General features: G+C 37.6%; 1 protein-coding gene across 1 annotated transcript; it reads left to right on the forward strand.

The window, feature by feature from the left end:
* The first annotated feature begins 3,633 nt into the window (after positions 1–3,633).
* On the forward strand, positions 3,634–20,558 carry LOC113010693 (macrophage mannose receptor 1-like). Its single transcript, XM_026149883.1, has 31 exons — positions 3,634–3,697; positions 3,999–4,355; positions 4,596–4,766; positions 4,908–5,063; positions 5,277–5,399; positions 5,864–6,001; positions 6,091–6,273; positions 7,679–7,833; positions 8,047–8,160; positions 8,584–8,699; positions 8,782–8,930; positions 9,017–9,216; positions 10,091–10,215; positions 10,483–10,555; positions 10,715–10,868; positions 11,001–11,039; positions 12,074–12,237; positions 12,356–12,417; positions 12,893–12,993; positions 13,941–14,086; positions 14,194–14,299; positions 14,498–14,622; positions 16,884–16,910; positions 17,014–17,116; positions 17,386–17,618; positions 18,761–18,926; positions 19,226–19,393; positions 19,472–19,591; positions 19,743–19,913; positions 20,159–20,188; positions 20,289–20,558. Exons 1-31 carry the CDS (start codon positions 3,634–3,636, stop codon positions 20,537–20,539), a joined length of 4,290 nt encoding a protein of 1,429 aa, XP_026005668.1. The 3' UTR covers positions 20,540–20,558.
* Positions 20,559–20,800: the final 242 nt, after the last annotated feature.

A 20,800-nucleotide genomic window follows, 5' to 3' on the forward strand; every position in this document is an offset into this window, starting at 1 on the left:
CAGTCACTCTTAGTGGTAACTAACTGCTCTGTACCCATTTTGGTTTTTTGCTCGGGTTTAATTCTACTCCCTTGTGCTCAGGTCTCCGTCCTGCTCGCTGGAAATACTACCTGCCTGTTCACCTGCCTGTCCTCCTGCCTGCCCTGCATGCTGGATAACACTCTCTGTCAGTTCATCCCTCTAGATTCTCCCACAGTTAAGTAATTGTTTCCTCTTCTGTTGCAGTTTTCCCACAGTCCCAATCATGGCTTCTCTCGGCACTGACCTCCATATTTGCTCCGTTTCCTCTGGCCTGAATTTAAATTTCACTTTCATAGTTTGCTATTGTTTTCTCATACAAGAAACACCAGGTCTCTGTGGCTTTTAAACCCCAAAACATGCTGCGCCAAAAATTGGTCCACCCCAAGGATCGGGTCCCCGACACAAACAGAGTAACATAGTGTGCGCTGTTAAGTGCCAGGAGGATTGCCAGGATTTATACATCGGGGAAACCAAACAACCTCTGGCGAAGCGGATGGCACAACACAGAAGAGCTACCTCGTCAGGCCAGGACTCTGCAGTCTATTTACACCTACAGGCCAGTGGACACTCTTTCAATGATGAGGATGTACACATCCTGGACAGGGAGGAACGCTGGTTTGAGCATGCAGTCAAGGAGGCCATTTACGTGGAAAGGGAAAGACCATCTCTGAATCGAGGAGGGGGCCTAAGGGTACATCTTTCGCCATCTTACAATGCTGTGATTGCAGCCATTCCCCAACTCTCTGTGAATGGTACTCATGGTCTTTGATCAGTGGGTTTTGGTCAGTGGTTGTTGATCAATGGTCATGAGAATTTGCATAATTATAATTAAGGAACTGACCTCCCAGTCCATTGTTCCTTCAGTGGTGCTAGTTTCAGTCATTATGCAAATGTACTGTTTATAAGATTGGGGAAACCTGCAGTCAGCTGAGACTGAAGAAGTCACTTGGATGATGACGAAACGTTTCTCCCACAAAACGCTACGTCCAGATGAACAGAATCAACTTTTGGAGACATACATGAACTAAACTTTGTATATAGTTTGCTGCTTAATTTGTTTTGAGTCTGTTTCTGGGTCCAGTAATTGTGAGAACATCGGCTCATGACACAGTATCAGTCAGAAATAAGAGCTTCCTCTTTTTGAAGAACAATTAATCAGTGCAGCAAGTCATTCTATTTACAGTCAACTCTGACATGATCAAATGCATAGTACGTCACTTCTGATCATGAGAGTAGGGATGCTAAACAGGAAAAAAAAGGTAAAAGAACTGTGCACTGTAAAAGAAAATCCTAATATAAAAGTATTTTACTGTGTATTTTACAGTTTTGTACTGTTCTTCTAGAATATCATTAAATTTACATCAATAGACTGTGATTTCACATTTCAAATGTAAATTAACGTAAAATCACTGTAATGTAATAAAACATAATTTTCTTGTTTTTTAAATGTATTTGTCTGTACATATGCATATTTAGATTGTTAAAATACATTCACAAATGTATCATAATTTCACAAATATTTTTCCGTTATTTGAAAGGTTGAACTGTTAAATTCAAATGTAAAAAATGTGGAAAAATATAAAAAATGAGTCTTATAAACTTTTTTTACATCAAATAATAATAATAATTATTGCTATTTAGGGCGATCGTGGCTCAAGAGTTGGCAGTTTGCCTTGTAATCAGCAGGTTGCCGGTTCGAGCCCCGGCTCGGACAGTCTCGGTCGTTGTGTCCTTGGGCAAGGCACTTCACCTACCACCTACAGGTGATGGCCAGAGGGGAATTATAAAGTGGAATTGTAAAGCACTTTGAGGGTCTCAAAAAGTGCAATATGAATGCAATCCATTATTATTTAAACCAACTGTTAACTGTACATTTAAGTATTATTATTCATATTGCCGCATTCATTGACCTTGTTTATAGGTAATTTCATTGTTTAATCACATTAAATTGTTCCTAATTTAATGTTTAAAAGCACTTGAAAAAGGCAAAATCCCATGTAAAATTAGGGCAACAAATTGTATTTTCATTACTGGAAATAACCATATTTTTATGAGTTATTTTCTGTTATTTTACGGTATTATTTTGGCGCCCCAGCTGCTGGAATATTACTGTTTTTTTAAGATGTTTTTTCCAACAGTGTGAGCAGAGGATTTTCTAACAATTTCACAGTGTTTTTACATACAGTAGTTCACCCATTTAAACTTATCGTCATACGGGTGCCTTATAAGGCATAGGAGAAAAAGACCTAATTGAAAGTCTAAATCCAGGCAGTTTCACATCCTTACATGACAAACTATTTGCAGCTGAAGAGATTCATATATCATATATCTTTTTTTACGTCTGTTTTATTATCATGCTCATTCAAGCCATTTTGATTTTTTTTTTATTGCATTACGCGTCATGCATCATTATGCATCATTAGTCTTGACATTACATACAGTTGTGGTTATTACAACAGAAAACCAGAGCTGTTTTGAAACTTCCTATGTGTGTCATCCTTTGTTGGCCTCTATACTTCTTATGCATGTAGATTCAGGGAAACGTAGGACTATATAAAAAATTATAGCTAGCTCAAAGGGTTTTCTATTATCAGACATTTTAAATGTTGAAACAGTTTTATTAAGCAGGTATTTTGATAACTGCATTAAACATATAAGCCTTAACATCACCGATGCAGAACTTGGTGATCAGAGCTTGTGGCGAATTCAGTGAAAAAACTAAGTACGAACACAAATTCTAGATTAAAACAAACAAACAAACAAACATAATTTAGAGTGATATTTAAAAAAAAAAACTTCATAATTTTCCACTTTAACAAATTCTGACCGTCAGAATAATGAAAGCTTAATTTTTGCAATTATTACCCTATGCTTGGAGTTGCCAATCATAGCAGCTGTGGATCATGTTTTGCTGTGCTTAAATCACAATTTGAATCCCTGTATCCTTCTAACACAATTGGTAAATCACAATGTTGAATTAAATCAAAGCGCTAAATCAAGGTCCTGAAGAGTCAGCTGAATGGGGAAAAACAAGATCTGAGGATAAGCACAACTGGATCATAAGATGCACTTATGAGTGGAAATCCCAATCTTCTTGATTCCTTACTCTAGCATGGCAAAAATTAGCAGAGAAAAAAACAAAAAATACAAAACCAAAGGTTCACAGTCTGAGCAGTGGCTCATTCCGCTGGCACTAAATATGATCCCTTTTAATCCAGCTATACAGCTATATATGAATACTTTATTTTACTCCCGTACCCCACCCCCCCTTTAAAACTCTGTTTGCTAACAACAATTAACTTAATTCAACTTCTTTTTACTAAATCATACATTTTTTTGAGTTAAATCTCCCTCCGTCCTACTTCTCTTGACTACAGGGAAAATGTCTACATTTTTGTTTCTTTGGATAAGCTAGAAAATCAGTATACAAGTCAGTGAGGCAAAATTCACAGTAACCCTCCCCTCCTTTTTCTTGTAAAACATCACTCATCATGATGACCCAAGACAGGATGATATAAAGAGTCATGGTTGACAATCATTCACACCCTGTGTTTTGCTTCTGTGCAACTAGCTTATATGAAAATATAAGACACAGGAATGGGAATACTAACAATGAGGATAACTTCTACAGTCTTTGTGCTTCTCATCCAAACATTTCTTTGTTTGGCTTCAGATGGTAATCAACTATTTCTAGTATTTTTTGCTAAGGCTTTTAACAGACTATTGTGCGTCCTGCCTGTCTGCACTAAATGTAAGATTGTTGTGTCCTCCATCGTTTCCTGTATTTATGTTTGTTTGTTTTTTACAATTCTACAATGAGTTATTCGTGATTTTATCATAAAAACTGTTCTTTAAGTAAACTTTCCGCAATTATAAATATAAAAATCAGTTGAAGCAAGTATGATAAATGGATGAAGATTTTCTTTGTTTTTTTACATCTCCAACAGTACTGTTTTTCAATATTTTTTTCTCTACAGATTCCCAATTTCAACTAATTAACAGGGCCACTGGTTTTTGTTTGGTAAAATTAAATAACCACTGCAATGACATTCGCTGGACATCTGGGGATCGACTTTTGGTTCAGAATAAGAACAAGTGCCTGGGTGTTCAGGGAAAAACTGTGGGCAGTGAAGTAAACCTGTATGATTGTGATGAAACCAGTGAGCTCCAAAAGTGGGAATGCATGAATGAAACTGTGATCGCTCTCAAAGGCCAAGAACTTTACATTGACCTCACTGCCGATAACACAGCTGTGCTCTCAAATAAAGTTGTGCCCAATAGCCACCTTACAATTTCTGGGACTTCCAGTGGTGCTTGCACAAGAACATATACAGGTAAGTGAAAACAAAAAAACAAATACATTGTAAAGTAATTCATAATAACTTTTATGGAAATAATATTAGTGGCATAATAAATTTGTAGATTTTCATATTTAGTTCCAAAACAGTTGTAATGCAAAGATAGTGTGTCAAATGATTACAAGATGTTGATAAATGATAAGTATCATTTTGCTTAAACTATTCAAGCTATTCTTTGTTCTTTTCTTATATGTTTTCCTTATTTTGGTCCTTCAGAACTTTACACCATTGAAGGAAATGCAGCTGGGAGGCCGTGCATGTTTCCTTTCTTTTACAAAAGCAATTGGTATTCGGAGTGCACTGCATTTGACTCTCCAGGGAACCGTAAATGGTGTGCGGTTGAAACAAAATATGATCATGAACTCTGGGGTTACTGCCCAACTAACTGTAAGTACACAACAAATTCTAATACAGGTTTTCAGAGTAATAAGCAGAACCTGGACATCCAAATTTAAATGTTGAGGAACGCCATCTTGAGGTACAAGTTCAGTGTAACACTATAATACCTTAACTGTGTTTGTGTCACAGCCAAAGAAACCTGGAACAAAGACCCTACAACAGGAGCATCTTATCAGCTGAACACACAGTCAGCGCTGACCTGGGATCAGGCTGATGCCAGCTGCAAACAGCAGAGTGCCTCCCTGCTCAGTATCAGCAATCCTCATGAGCAGGCTTATATTTCAGGTAAGGAGAAAAGTCTCCACACTACACTGAATATATTGAAAACAAAACAATTCATTTAAGCTGAGGTTTGACAAATAGCTAAAACTTGAAACATTAAAGTTGTTGTGGTCTGTAGACTGTAGACACTGCTCCAGCTGATGATTATGTTTTGAGTATTATACTTGTAAACTTTTGTTTTCTCTGTCTCTTTTGTCTGTTAAACTCTACTGACAGCACTATTAGGGACAAATTGGGGACAGGAGTACAAGCTCTGGGTTGGACTGATCTTCCAGCATTTAGATTATGTGTGGAAGTGGTCTAATGGGAATCCTTATGCATATCTGAATTGGGACTCAGGTAAGTTTTCTTTCAAGTTTCAGGAGCTTGTGTTACCATTCTGATGATAATTTACATTACTGTTGTTAAAATATTTCAGCAAGTCATCTTGATCATGTTTGTCATCTTTTTTTATTGATATAAGAAATGTTATCTGTCAGCAAGTCAATATTTTTTTCCCTATTTTTTATAAAATGTCTTCCACGCAGGCGTGCCAGTCACACTGCAGATATAGCAATAATCAGAGAACCTCTTATTGTTCAGCAATTTCAACAACCGCTAAATTATTGTGGTGGCGTTGTGTGTCACATAACCTTGTCACTCTTGGGTAGAAATCATAGGCTTCTATTTTATTTCCATGAAAACTAAAATGCTCATACACAATACACACCATGCTTCTAAATATCTTGAGAATCCTGTGAATTGAAAGTTGCCGAGTCTCATCTCATAAGTGACAAGTTTCATTTACCATCACTGCTCCGTAGGACATCCAGTTTCTAATCCAGGATATAAGTGTGGAATTATTGATGGCGCTGTTCAGCTTTCTTGGCAAAGTTCAAAATGCAACAAGAAACTGGGATACATCTGCTACAGTGAAGGACCTTTGGATGCACCTACTGAAGGTATAGAAAAAAATCCCTTCTCTACCCTTCTCTTAAAAAACTTGATTGACTCTATTTCTTTGATCTTCTTTTGTTCTTTTGGTTCATAGCTCCCGAGAGTGGATTTTGTACAGCACCCTGGATCCCCTACAATGGCCACTGCTTTTACCTTTATCGTAATGAAACAAAAAAATGGTCTGATGCTCAGAAAGCTTGCCGTAAAGAAGGAGGAGACCTAGTAACTATTCGTAATGTAGAGGACCAAAGCTTCATCATCTCTCAACTTGGATATGGTATGGCAATAAAAACTTCTGAGCACCATTTGCATTCCTTTAACATAACCTTCACCCTACACTTTTCATATTTATGCAATTTTTATGCAATTGCTGGTGAGTAACTGAAATATTTTTGAGGCACGATCTAATATGATTGTGTTGGTATGTTCCTGGATCAACAAAAGTAATGTTTGTCCAGTTTCAACATTGCAAGTTATCAATCACATTGCAGTGATGTCATAATGTTGTGATGTGGAAACACCATCACACCACACACCAAACCCTAACCCTACACCCCAAACCTTAACAATGATCACATACCAATGCCGAACGCAAGTTTTTTCCAAGTTGCAAAGTTATGAAATCATAACAATGTTATTTGTCATATACAGTGTGAATCCTAGACAAACAAACATGTTGATCTAAGAAAAAGACCAACAATTTAGTTTTATGTAATTTATATACCGCAAATCACAGCAACAGTTACCTCTCTGAACCATAGTCGAGGGGGCTTGGAAGCTGAATGAAGTTTAACTTTACTGTAGGAGCCACAAGTAAGCCAGCAGGCTGAGAGCGAAGTGCTCTAATAGGGTGATAAGGTCAGTAAGACAAGATGGTGCCAGATTATTCAAGACCTGGTACATAATGAGAAGGATTTTAAATTCAATTCTATTTTCGATTTAACATGATTATATCAGATAGTCCATTTCTGAGAACACATTTAACCTCATAAAACTAAAGTCACAAGAAGTCAGGTGATTGAATATTGAACAAATTTATGCTCCTTTATACTTCAGCCCTAAATTCACTTCAGTCCATTTAACTGAAAGATGCAAATCCCACATAAATATCAAGTTAACTGTTAAAGTTACAGGAAGTGTTCAGCTTGTAATTAAGTAATTAGAAGTTGTCTCTCCTTAATTGTTAAAATGTCTAATTTGAACATCACACGGAAAAGTTAAAAACACACTCAAACACAGATATTAATGAATATCTTATTTTATAGCTACACACATAATACAATTGTGAGCAATCTATTCTTGGAAATGTATAGCCGTCCACCACCTTCAGAAAATCCAGGGCTCTCACCACAGCTAACAGTCACTTCAGACCTACCATGCAGACTACCTCTTTAGAATAATGACCGTTCATTAGTCGGTCACTTTGGGAATCCTGCTATTTTGGACACAAAACTAGGTTTTTGATTTTGTCACTTCATAAGCATTCAGTCACTTTCTGTTGACTGATCCCTGTATCACTGCACATCTCACATATGATGAAGTTTGTTTACAAGTCCAGCAATTCTGGCAGACGATTAGCAGCAGTCTAAAACTTAAGTGCAAAAGTAACATCTAAAGAGTAGCAAATGAGCAGAATTTATCAAGAAGATTATACAACAATTAATGTTATTTTCTGTCTGCAGCATCCACTGATGAACTCTGGATTGGACTAAACGATAGGAACAGAGAGAGGCTGTTTGTTTGGAGTGATCATTCTCCTGTGAGTTACACTAGCTGGGACTCTCGGGAACCAACTGTCACCTCTGAACAAGAAGACTGTGTTCTGATCAGAGGGGAGGTAAGGTGCACAGTGTGGGAGAGATTATTGATGATTGTGACACGCCAGCTTTTTTCTGTAAAACTATGCAGTTCTGTTAAAGAACACTGGATGCCAGGAAGGTCCATTAATATCCAGGAAAATTAGGTCTTTGTTTTATGATATGCACCGTAGCCTGTCTATCTCTTGTTAATTTCAGTTTCCACATATATTTTGCTCTTTTCATTCTTGCAGAATGGAAACTGGGCTGACCGTGTGTGTGATGAGAAACATGGCTTTATCTGCATGAAGACAAGTGACTCTGAACCCTCTGGAGATGAAGTGGAGCTGAACGCAGGCTGCAAAACTGTATGTGAACCTTTCATATATTTTCCAAAGAATGTCTGCATCTGGTTGGTCGAATGCACACATTCTGTTATCTGTTTCTATTTTGTAAAGGCTGTTGTATATTTCAAATGGCACAATGTCTAAATTTAATTTTGTGTCTGTGGTCCATGAAATATCTAGGAAAGCAGCATACACATAAGGTATGATGCCTAATGAAACATTGTATTTGGGTGCTGTTTATAGTAAAAAGATTAAGAGAACATCTTATTTAGTCATTGCATTTTTAGGAAAAAAAAAACATTCCTGTAGAGTAAACAAGTAGTCACACTGATGCAGTGTGATTCTGCATTCTGGTGTTTTACTCCTTGCTATCACAAAAAGACAGAAAGACAACATTTAACGACAGGCTTGAATAGTTCTCCAACTTGTTTCTCTGCAATGCAGGGTTGGAAAAGACATGGATCCTACTGCTACTTTCTAGGGACTGAGACAAAGACGTTTCATGAAGCCAACGATGACTGCAAGAGCTCAAACTCTTACTTAGCTGACGTTTCAACTGGGTAAAATAGTTTTCATTAAAAAAAAAGTATATGTAATTTTGCATCAGGCAGCCTCTAATGTGACTTGTGTAAATATTTCCAGGGTGGATAATGCTTTCCTTGTAAGCTTGGTGGGGCTGAGGCCAGAGAAACACTTCTGGATAGGTCTCTCAAACCTGAAAAACAGAGAATATTTTATGTGGACCAACAATGCCTATGCAAGATATACTCACTGGAACACTCATATGCCAGGTAATGCAAAATGTGAATCGCTATGTAAACTATAGTTGGGAGATGACTTCACAAATGACAGCTAACAATTTCTTTTATAACACAAGGTAACGTGCAGGGTTGTGTTGCTATGGCAACTGGGCATTCTGCTGGCCTTTGGGATGTGTTGCCCTGTACCAATAAGGAAAAATACATCTGTAAACACCTGGCAGAGGGGGCAGCGTTAACCCCTGCTCCACCAACCACTGCCACGCCTAACTGCACAGATGGATGGATTAAGATGCAATCCAGAGGCATCTGTTATAAGGTACTGTGGCTGCCACAGTGGTACATGACTTAAGTATTCTGCAGTCTCTATTTTTCACAAGCCCTTTACAAACAGTAGAGTTACCAAGAGCAGCAGTATAGTAGCACTATAAACAAGTAAGTTACCCTGAGCTCCTCCTGATTCAAGGCAGTAGCAGAGGACCAATATTAACTGGTTTTGTTAAAAGAATAAACGGGTAAAGACATGTCCGATGTTATTTTACTCCGAAAAATTATTGAAACCAGAATGCATTGTGCTGCTATAAGCCCCCAAAAACCAAACAAATAAAGAAAAGCCTCACAACCTTGTGATCAGTTTTATGTAGGAAAGATTTCATTCCAACCAAACTACACTTGTCATTTGCATCATTTATGCAAAAGAAAGTATGCATTGACACATGACAAGAGGCTTCTACTTGTGATAACATCCCAGAATGTAAATATAGATGGTATTCCTCTTAGCTTAGCTGCAACATCACCGTTTGGATTGCAGAGCTAACTTCAAAACTGGCCAAAAAAAAAAAAAAACAACAACCAAAAAACTCTTGCTGAATAAGCAGAGGAAAAACATGTTAATTTTGTTTTGAGTGTGTGTCCCATCAATTTCATAATATCTGTGACAGTTGTGACTTTTTGCCAACAACTTGACTTTTCTTTTTGTTAGTGATTTCTGATCATTTCTGCACATGGGTTTCTGTCACTTCCATACTCATAATCCTTTCTGTTGTAGAAGGATATGATTATTCTGTTGATCTTATTCATAACAAGGATGACATAAAAACAGAGATGACGGCCCATGTTTAGCATGTAGTTCTGAATGTACAAATATTATTAAGCTTCAGATCACAACTCAGTTTCTTATATTTTGTTTATAGATCTTTCCAGAGGCTTCAGAAAAGAGAAAGACCTGGTACGAGGCTAGAGATTACTGCAGAGCCATTGGAGGAGACCTAGTCAGCATTCACAGCGGTGCTGATTTACTACCAAGGCAATTTTCATGGTATGGTGTTATCTGGTCTACAATCAGAGCTACATAAGATAAAAATCTTTCGTAAAGTACACCTCCAGCCTAAGTCACACATTAGTGGCAGTCATAGATTCTTATCATTTTCAAGCAATGAGTTGCGTATTAGCATAATCACTGATAGAAAAAAGGAAACATGTTTTTACAAAATATTTACACAAAATAAGTAAATAAAAGGTCTTTGAGCAAGAAAAAGAAATTACACAAGTATAAACATTTGGAACATACATTTGTCCATTATAGGCCTAATCAATTCTGGATTGGACTTAGTGCTCCTGACCCAGACACAGGTTATGTATGGAGCGATGGATCCCCGGTGAGTTTACAGTTTTTAACTCTCTACAATGGTTTATGTAGCCAAAATGATGATAACGATCAAGATGATGATTATTAATATTACTGATGTTACAGCTGCTATTACTACTGCTACAAATACTACTACTACTATTCATAATTATCTTATTTTTGTATAAAGGTAAACTTTCAAGAGTGGAGTGATGGAGAGCCAAACAATGAAAATAACGCCGAATCATGTGCTGAAATAAAACCCAATTATTGGGAGAAAACTTTGTTTTGGAGTGATGTGCACTGTGAGAAGTACAATAACTGGATTTGTCAGATCCACGCAGGTACAGCATGGTCACAGTTATACAATTCTTTTGTAGCATTTTTTTTTGGACCAGAAGATTATTGTATGTATTCTCACAATGTCAAGCTGGTCACTAGTAACTCAACACTATTCTGTTTTTATTCCTTCACAGGAGTCACCCCAAAGCCGGCTCCAGACCCTGTCACCCCTGGTAAGTGCACCAGTGCGTTGAGGAATTTGACCATACTGCCATACAGCATCTTTACATGACTGTTGACTTTCTATTGGGATTACCAGGCTGAGACCATTATTCATGTGTCCTAGCTGTGTCTGCTAGGACACATGTACAATGAATATATGAATGTATGAATGTTTATGAACTCATATGAAATGCGTTTTTTATATAAAGTGCTATACAAATACAGGCCGTTTACCATTCATAATCCAACAACAAATCCAAAATATGTTACAGAACCTAGACTTGCTCTTCTGAAATCTCAAAAGATAATGGAATAATGATTTCAAAAAACAAAACAAGATAAAAACCTGTGAGAATAGTAATAGTAAATAGAAAGTCAGTTCTATGAGTGTGTGAAGCCCATTGAAAGGATTTAATGGCTGACCATCCTTTATTTTTCTCTGTATCTGACGGTGCAAGGATCAGTTGAATTAGACTGAACTGTTTTTTCATAGTTGAACTGTTTATTTGTTTATCAATTCAATTTTATTTATACAGCACCAAATCACAACAATAGTTGCCTCACGGTGCTTTATATTGTAAGGTTGACCCTACAATAATACATACAGAGAAAAACCCAGCAATCATATGAGGCCCTATGAGCAAGCACTTTGGCGACAGTGGGAAGGAAAAACTCCCTTTTAACAGGAAGAAACCTCCGGCAGCACCAGGCTCAGGGAGGCGGGGCCATCTGCCACAACCAGATCTCATTGATACTGTATGAGCATAAACCTCACAGTGAAGAAAGGAAGATTGGATTGTGTAGTTTGAGGAAAAGATGGAAAACATGCAGTTGTTGTTCATAATTTTAAAGCCTCACTGTGAACAGCTGGAAAAACATGAGCTTGTCATGAAAAAAGTTATTTTTTTAAGACTTGCTTATCTAACACATTTACAGCAGTTTCCAAACATGTTTTTATAACGTTTTCTTTGAAATTTTTGAAAAAGAGGGTCATACTATTTGCACATTTACTGAAATAGATTGCGCATTTCTTATCTATTCTCAGAATATAACACGACATCTGATGGGTGGCTAGAATGGAATGGGGCTCAGTATTACATTAACAAAAAGGCGATGGCCATGGAGGACGCTCGTATGTTCTGCAGACAGAGGCATGGTGACCTGGTATCTATCAACAGTGAAGCAGAAAGGATATTTTTATGGAAACAGGTGAGCAATGGCATTTGTAAAACATTTACCAAGGCAATGGGTATTTAAGTTATAATTGCAAAAACTTAAACATCCAGACACCGACAGTTTTTTCCTATGTATCCATGTTTTTGTGCAGATTTCAACAGGTTATCAGAATTCTTGGATTGGCCTATCTGTAGATCTTGATGGAACATTTCAGTGAGTATGAATTTAGTGACAAAAACGTAAATGCAATTTACAATTAACTTAAATTTATGTAACAGCAAGTTAAAAAGTACTTAGTGCAAGGCAGCATGTCAGATAAGTATACCAGTTTTAATTTCAGTCAGTCATATCTTGAGTGTTTGATTTAAAATCTACTGTTCTGATACACAAAGGGGAAATTAAATGTGTCTTATTGTCCAAATACTTTAAGCTCTAACTGCAAATGCAGATCTATTTGCATTTCTATTTGCGAAGCTTTGTCTGTATTTGTAAAATTTTGGAGTTTCCTGTTTGTAATCTTTCCCACCAATTTTACTCAGTTATTACAGCTAAAAACAACAAAAGTGTGACCAAAAAGAAGAAGGATAAGAGTATCTTTAATGAACCCAGTATGCCACTGTCTTGGTATTATTGTCACAAATCTTTTACAGATATATTTAAACAAATTTATTTTTTGTGTTACATTAAGGTGGATGGATGGTTCTCAGTTGTTGTTTCAAAGTTGGCAGGAAAATCAACCGGACTTCAAGAACTTTGATGAGAACTGTGCTTTCATGACATATCACAATGGTGAGTGTACCGAAATACGATTCAGTTTCACTGAAATACATACAAGTGGTATCACCCAGTGATAGCACTCAGGCCATCCTGTCACAACTATCCCTTCAGTTTTACTGGCACCCTAGTTTTATCACAGTAATACGTATCCTTTACAGCCCATACACACATATCAAAGAACAGCAAAAGTACAGACATCCTAGAAATACTACTATTAGAAAATATAAGTTGAGTTGAAGTAAACATTCAACTTCGTACTCAAGTAAAAGTAAAAAAAAAGTGAAATGTAGTCACAGTCACACACTGTTTTACTTTAAATTCATCACAGCAGCTGGACCTTTAGCTTGCAACACACTGTGTAAAAAACTGCACACAAACAGTTTGTGTGTTTGCTGATGTTTGCTGAGCTGATAGAAACATTTGAAATTTGAAATTACCTGCCACTTAAAAAAAGTCACTCCCATTATGCTCATTCCTCTATTGTAGCACTAGCTATGATGCTAAAGTACCTAAACCGCAACGAACGGACACCTGCAGTTGTTGTGGTGTTATGACAAAAAAAAAAGAAAAACACCATCCCGCCTTTAACCCCTGACTTTGGCACACGTCATCTCTTTTTACGAGTCATCCTCTGGTGATAAACACATGAACAGGATTGACTTCTGCTTCAAATCGGTTTGATGTTTTGAGGCTCGCAGGGACAAAATAATAACTTGACCCTAAAGCATTAAAGCAATAGTAATGAGTCTGTTTTGAAAATGTAAGAAGTAGAATACAGATATTTGTTTAAGAATGTAGGGAGTAAAAGTAAAAAGTATGTAGAAAAAGAAACTACTCAAGACGACATGCTACAAAAGATAAAATGAGTGTGTGATATCAAAATTGATTGAAGTTGATTTTTTTAATTATTCATTCAAGTCAATAATGTTATTCATTTAATATGCTGACCTGGCCTGCAGGATTCTGGCATGACTCCAGCTGTGGGCTTGAGTATGCGTCCATTTGTAAGCGCAGCAGCTCAACACCTGCAAACACCACCGCCGCAGTGCCTACAGTGTCCCCAAAAGGTGGATGTCCACACCCCTGGAAAAAATGTAACTCTAAGGTCAGATGTCTTTTCATGTCTTTTAATCTTTCTATTATTTACTGTTGAAGCAATATGTTCTTAGTGCTTGGAACACTATATTGATCTTTTTCATCTTTCAATTTTAGTGTTACAGCATCATTGACAATCAGAATTTAACATGGCATGATGCAAGGGAAAAATGCAAACAAAAGGGTGGAAACTTGGTGTCTATTACTTCAAGACAGGTGGAAGGTTTGTTTCATTTTCTTTTCACTCAAATAAGTATTTCGATTTTGTTACCTTCTCGTCTTTTGCGGTCCATTTATGATACTACCACTGAATTTCTTTTGTTGTGCAGTTTTGGCATACCCACAAGTTAGAGCTGATACCACGGTGCACTTTTATTTGCAAGAAAATATCTTAACCATAAATCTTTGTCTACATTTTCAGTGTTTCTACTGTCTCAAATGGCTGATGCGCCTACTACAGACTTGTGGATTGGTTTATTTCAGTCACAGTGGAGAACTTACTGGACTGATGGACAACCAAAGTCATACATCAATTTGGGTAATGATGTAAGTGGGAAAATAATAATCTGTTCTCAGTGAGTAAAAAAAATCATGCTGAAAATCTGTAGCTATATAGACTGGGTAATGTGTCAGGAACGAACAGATGCCACCTGGCTTGACAAAAATGAAAATGGTCAACCTAGAGAGTGGCCAAATTCAAATGGGGTGATACAGTACCATAGGTCATTAACCTAAGATGGGGGCTCATTATTTAAGACCTTGTATGTGATGAGAAAGATTTTAAATTCAATTCTGGGTTTAGAAGGGAGCCAGTGAAGAGAACCAAATATAAAAGAAATGTGCTTTCTCTTTGTAGTCCCTGTCAGTATTCATGCTTCAGCATTTTGGACCAACTGAATGTTTTTCAGGGAGTTTTTAGGACATCCTGACAATAAAAAAACTACAGTAGTCAAGCCTAGGAGTAATAAATGCATGAACTAGTTTTTCAGTGGAGAGTCCCAGAAAGCAGTCTTACATATCTGTTTAATATCCTGGTCAAAACAACTCTTAAGATTCATCACAGTGTCTCTGGAGGCCAAGGTAATGCTATCCAGAGTAAGCATGTGGTTAGATACCATATTTCTAATATTTTTACCAGTATCACACTAAGATCTAGGAGGAAAAGAACAGAGATGACTCAGTAGCTTGTATGGCCCCCGCATGTTTGTATACATGCTTGATGATATTGGGGCATGTTTCTAATGACACGACTGATAGTGTTTCAGGTGTCTCCCACCAGATTTGAGACATCAGAACATTAAGTGAGTAAAAAACACCCTAAATGCATTTAGAATATATTTAGAACTACACATTCAATTCTTTTAGTAATTATAGTTTTTTTTTGGTCACAATTCCAGCCCACCTGCTTTATCTGGGCTTGGAACTGGCAAAAGTGACCTGAAATACGCACTCTGGTGGAGTTATTTTGTGTGTGTGTGTGTGTGTGTGTGTGTTTTTAAGTAGTTTTAAACCTTGTGATCCACAAAAAGTAAAAGTAAAAGAAGAACTGACTGTGTTACAGTCAGGGCTGGAGCAGTGGCTTCGCTCATGCGCGATTCATTGCAGTTTGGACGCGTAGGGGTTAACATCTGCTCTGACACCAGCTGGGGGACACTGCTGTGTGAGGATGATCTGCTGCCTGTGAGCGCTTTGGCACGGGCGAGGTGCCCATGGCAGCACCCGCTGCTTGTTGAGAGTAAGAGCGATACGTGCTTTCACGTCACAAAGTGGTCATAAGTCTTCCTAAAAACACCAGCAAAAGTCGCCAGATTTGTCACTAGTCGCTTTTTGGAAAAGAGGGTCTGAAAACTCGCTAAATATATCGCCAAAGTCGCCAAGTTGGCAACACTGGTGCCATTGCCAAACCTATAAAAGTCTTTGCATCCTGCCATGGATATGCCTCTCCAGACTGTCACAGAGCCACAACCAAACTAGTCATGCTGAACGATTTAACATTATGGTATTCTATGGCAAATACCAATCAAATTCAATGAAGTTGGACAGTGAGCACAGGCCACCCTACATGATGTAGTGATCTCAGGCTACTCTTACGAATTCTGCTTCTGATTGTTTGGTCAGAGACATTTACACCAGTGCCCTGCTGGAGATGACTTGCTGGGCTCTGACAGTGCTCATCCTGTTCCTCCTTGAACAAAGGAGCAGATACTGGTCCTGCTGATGAGTTCAGGACCTTCTACAGGCCTGTCCAGCTCTTCCAGAGTAACTTCCGGTCTCCTGGAATCTCTTCTATGCTCTTGAGACTGTGCTGGGAAACACAGCAAACCTTCTGGCAATGGTACATATTGATGTGCCATCCTGGAGGAGCTGGATTACCTGTGCAACATCTGTAGGATCCAGGTATGGCCTCATGCTACCAGCAGTGACACTAACTCTAGCCAAAGGCCAAACTAGTGAAGAAACACTCGGAAAAGAGGAGCAGGGGGAAAATGTCAGTGTCCTCCACCTGTAAAACCATTCCTGTTTTGGAGGTTGTCTCACTTTTGCCCCTCTAGTGCACCTGTTGATAATTTCATTAACCCCAAAGTTGCTGACACTGATTAACAACCTGCTCTGCTATCCCAGAACTTTAGCTGACTCGATGCTATACTTTGGTTAAAAAGTGTTCCATTAATTTTTTGAGCAGTGAACTTGCACCATGTAGATACAGTCTATATTACCTATTGTGGAGGGTCAGACACATTGAAATAATCCATAACTTTATATTTTTGTATTTACAAATAATTAAAATCTTTGTGTTTACGTTGCAGCATTGGTATTGGTATTATAAACAAAAGGTAAGTCGATTTTAAAGATCCAAGAATGCCCCGTGTTCCCTGACACAGTTCCCTGTATCATCACGTATCATTATTCTCTGTTGACCCAACTCTGTTTCCACAGAAAAACTGTTTTGTGATCAATACCAAGCCTTTAATTGGTATTGGGAAATGGATTCAAAAATCATGCAATGACACCAATGGATTTATCTGTCATCGAAATCTTGGTGAGTCCATTTCTAACCCCAGGCCTGTTGCCACCCAACTTCAGCTGCAGCTCCATCACACTCTCTCTAGCTTTTCTAAAACAACTAAAAATTTGCTTTGACATTTCATTCCTGTAATTAATATCTATATATAATATATAATAACAATAATATCTATGATCAAGGGTATGATTCATCACTGGAAATAGCTATAATAACTTTTTAAGAATGATTCAGAGGGTTTTATTATGTAAAAAAAATAAAATAGTTTCTATTCTCATCCTAAACAGACACATCTCAACCAGATTCTCCAGAACCAACAATTTCTACTAACTACATCAAAATACTCAATGACTTCATTAAGGTTGTTCCTCAACAAATGAATTGGGATAAAGCTGCAGAGTACTGTAAAAATGACGATGCCCTCCTAGCTAGCCTGAGGAATGAGTGGACGCAAGCTTATGTTGAGCTCCTGGCGCTGAATCTCAAGGCTCCTCTTTGGTTTGGATTACACAAAGCGCAGGTAAACTTTTGAAGACATATAAAAAGTTCATAACTCAATAATAGGGCCAACCACTTCGAAACTTCTGACTGCAAATTCAATCAAAAATCTACTTATGTGCACAAAAAATTATTTCAACAAAGATTTTATCTAACGAAATAATCTGTAATTATGAAAATGAAATCTTCGTTGATGGATAAATATACTGGCCTAGTTATTTATCCAATCATTCGGTTATTTGTGAACTGAGATTAATCATCCATCCATTTCAGTTAAATCTAGCTATTGCTTTTCATAATACGTCTGCCAGCACCACGTAAACACATTTGAAGTTGCTGTGTAGCACTTGCTAACTTGATTACAAAGATGCCAATAAAGGTCATATAAAGAAGCAGTTGCACATTATGCTGCATTAAAAAATAAACACTTTTAAATGCAGCAGTCATTAAATAAGCATTGTGGAAAGTTTCACTGTTTTACTAAAGTGCCTACCTTACCCAGGGCATGATCAGTGCAGCCTCCCTAATCCAGCAGGGAGATGCTCTGTGTGAGGAAGGCATGTTGAGCAGCAGCACTTCTTATGTAAACTCTTAAACTGTTACTTTAAACTCCATCATTTTACCCAGCTCCGGCTGTCTTAGCTAAAGGAGCAGATACTGATCCTGCTGATGAGTTAAGGACCTTCTAAAGACCTGTCCACCTCTTCCAGAGTAACTGTCTCCTGGAATCTCTTCAATGCTCTTGAGACTCTGCTGGGAGACACAGCAAACCTTCTGGCAATGGTACATTTTGATTTGCCATCCTGGAGGAGCTGGACTACCTGTTTTTTGAGCAGTATAGATTATCATGTTAATTTGAGTCAACTCCGTTCAACTGTTATATCCTCTGTGCAGCTATGCTTACTAAGGGAAATATTCCTAAAAGCCGAATAAAATAGATAAAAACAGGTGTGGGTCACAATCAGCCAAGGTTTCCGGTGAACCCACTGTTAGATCTTACGCCACCCTATCATTTGAGTTACTCAGATCAAATGACCCAAGATGTGAGAGGGCGTTAAGGCGTGTGGGAAGGGATCTCAAAACTGGATTACAGATGAGAGGGTTCCTATGGTTCTGCTAGTTTTCTTGATTGGTAACTGCTGTCTCATTAATCTTTTCTTTCAGATCAATGGCTCTTTCCGCTATGTTGATGGATGGCATTTAATATTCAGTCGATGGGGTAAAAATGAACCAAGCAAGGACAGAAGTTGTGTATACATGGATGTGGATGGAAAATGGAAAACCACTCACTGTAATGAGACACTAATGAGTGTTTGCATGAAGTCTACAGGTACGACCAAACACTGGCTAATAGATACCCTATAACCCTGTAATGACTGGCATGTCTGTTTCATTTAAACTTGAATCACTGTTGAGAAGCTTAAATTACAGATCACAGGTACTGATGTCCGTAAAATTTCTCTCTCTCTCTCTCTCTCTCTCTCTCTCTCTCTCTCTCTCACACACACACACACACACACACACACACACACACACACACACACACACGTTTGTTGTCAAAACAATACATTTAAGAGTTTTAAAAGATGTAATTCATTGATCTCATTGACATCATTGTCTCATTCACAGATGTGCTGCCAACAGAGTCAACTCTTTTTCCAGGAGTTTGTCCTCTAGACCCAGAGGCAACAATAGAAAACAAGAACTATATCTGGGTACCATTCAGGGGTTATTGTTATATTTTTATTACAGAGCAAAAGCGCTGGCAAGAAGCATCTACCAGCTGTGTAGCACATGGTAGGCGACTTATCTGAAAGATACTTTTATGCAATAAATTGCTGTAGTTTTCATTAACAACTGATTTGTTTTGTTAAGGTGGAATGCTTGCCAGCATTGAAGATTCCTCTGAGCAAAAATTTCTAGAAATTAACCTGAGAACTTTTCAAGATGGCTACACATCTTTCTGGATTGGCCTGTTTAAAAAACAACACAAAGGTGAGTCATTATTTATTTTTATGGTAAATAATAATAATAATAACAATAGTAACATATTTTTTGATCATTTGTTTTTAAACCAAATTTTCAGTTCAAAATAAATATTTTTTTTAAATGATGTACACTGTTGTTTTTGTCTATTTGCCTGCAGAGGAATGGCTCTGGTTGGATAAAACAGTCATTAGTTACACTAACTGGGCTGAAGGTCAACCTGTTAATGGCAGCAGATTACCCCGCAGAGGAGAGATTAGTACATCAGATGGGACATGGACAGATATTGGCATGTGGGTTCAAAGACCTTACATCTGCAAGATACAAAAAGGTAAAATAATCTTTATTTATAAAAGTGTTTTCTCTTTTTCTTTTCTGTAATGATATGAATCTCTAGTAAGATGTTCACAACAGACATGACACAGTCATATGAATCCAAAAGGAATAACTCTTGTTACCGTGTTACAAATGCAAATACCTGTTTACGCCATAGCAATTTACTTTTATTTTTAAATGAAGTAGAGTTACTTTGTGATAAAGTGTCTTATTTGATTGTTCTTTTTTTCCCTTTTGTAGTATTGCTACCAAAGCCATCACCATCATCGAGTAAGAAACACCTCTTTTAACTATTTATTTTACATATCTTGTTTCAAATTATTACAAATGTTTTTTAGCTGATTACCATCTACTTTTTCACTCTGTACAGAAACTGGATTACCTCATCATCAGCGTGTCTATATAACCACTGCAGTTGTGTTAGTCATTACTGGAATTGCAGTGGTGGCAGTCACTGCTGTCTTCTTCTTCAAGAAATTTGGTCATCAGTTACCCGCCCCTAACACTTTCGATAACCCGCTCTTCTTCAGTAGTAGGGTGTCACAGCCTGAGCAAGCTGACACCAGTATACTGGTAGAGAATGCAGCAGAAGAGAACACTGGAGATTTAATCAGTATGTAATTTAAATATTTTGGGCTCATTTGCATGGCCCATGTGATTCCTAGTATGTTATGAAAATTTGAGCTGAGGTGGCAGTAAATGGCTAAAAGCATATTTGAAACAACACAGGAGAATGTTTAACCAAATATGTATGTTATGACTGTGAAAATTGATTAAATTTGCTTTTGTTACGAAATCAGTTTTACCCCGGTTCTTTTTATTCCTCGAGCATCCAGAGACGGCACCGGACTCAGTAGTCATTTCACAAAACCTTTATTCATC

Source organism: Astatotilapia calliptera, chromosome 18 (assembly GCF_900246225.1).
Source record: "Astatotilapia calliptera chromosome 18, fAstCal1.2, whole genome shotgun sequence".
Taxonomy (NCBI): domain Eukaryota; kingdom Metazoa; phylum Chordata; class Actinopteri; order Cichliformes; family Cichlidae; genus Astatotilapia; species Astatotilapia calliptera.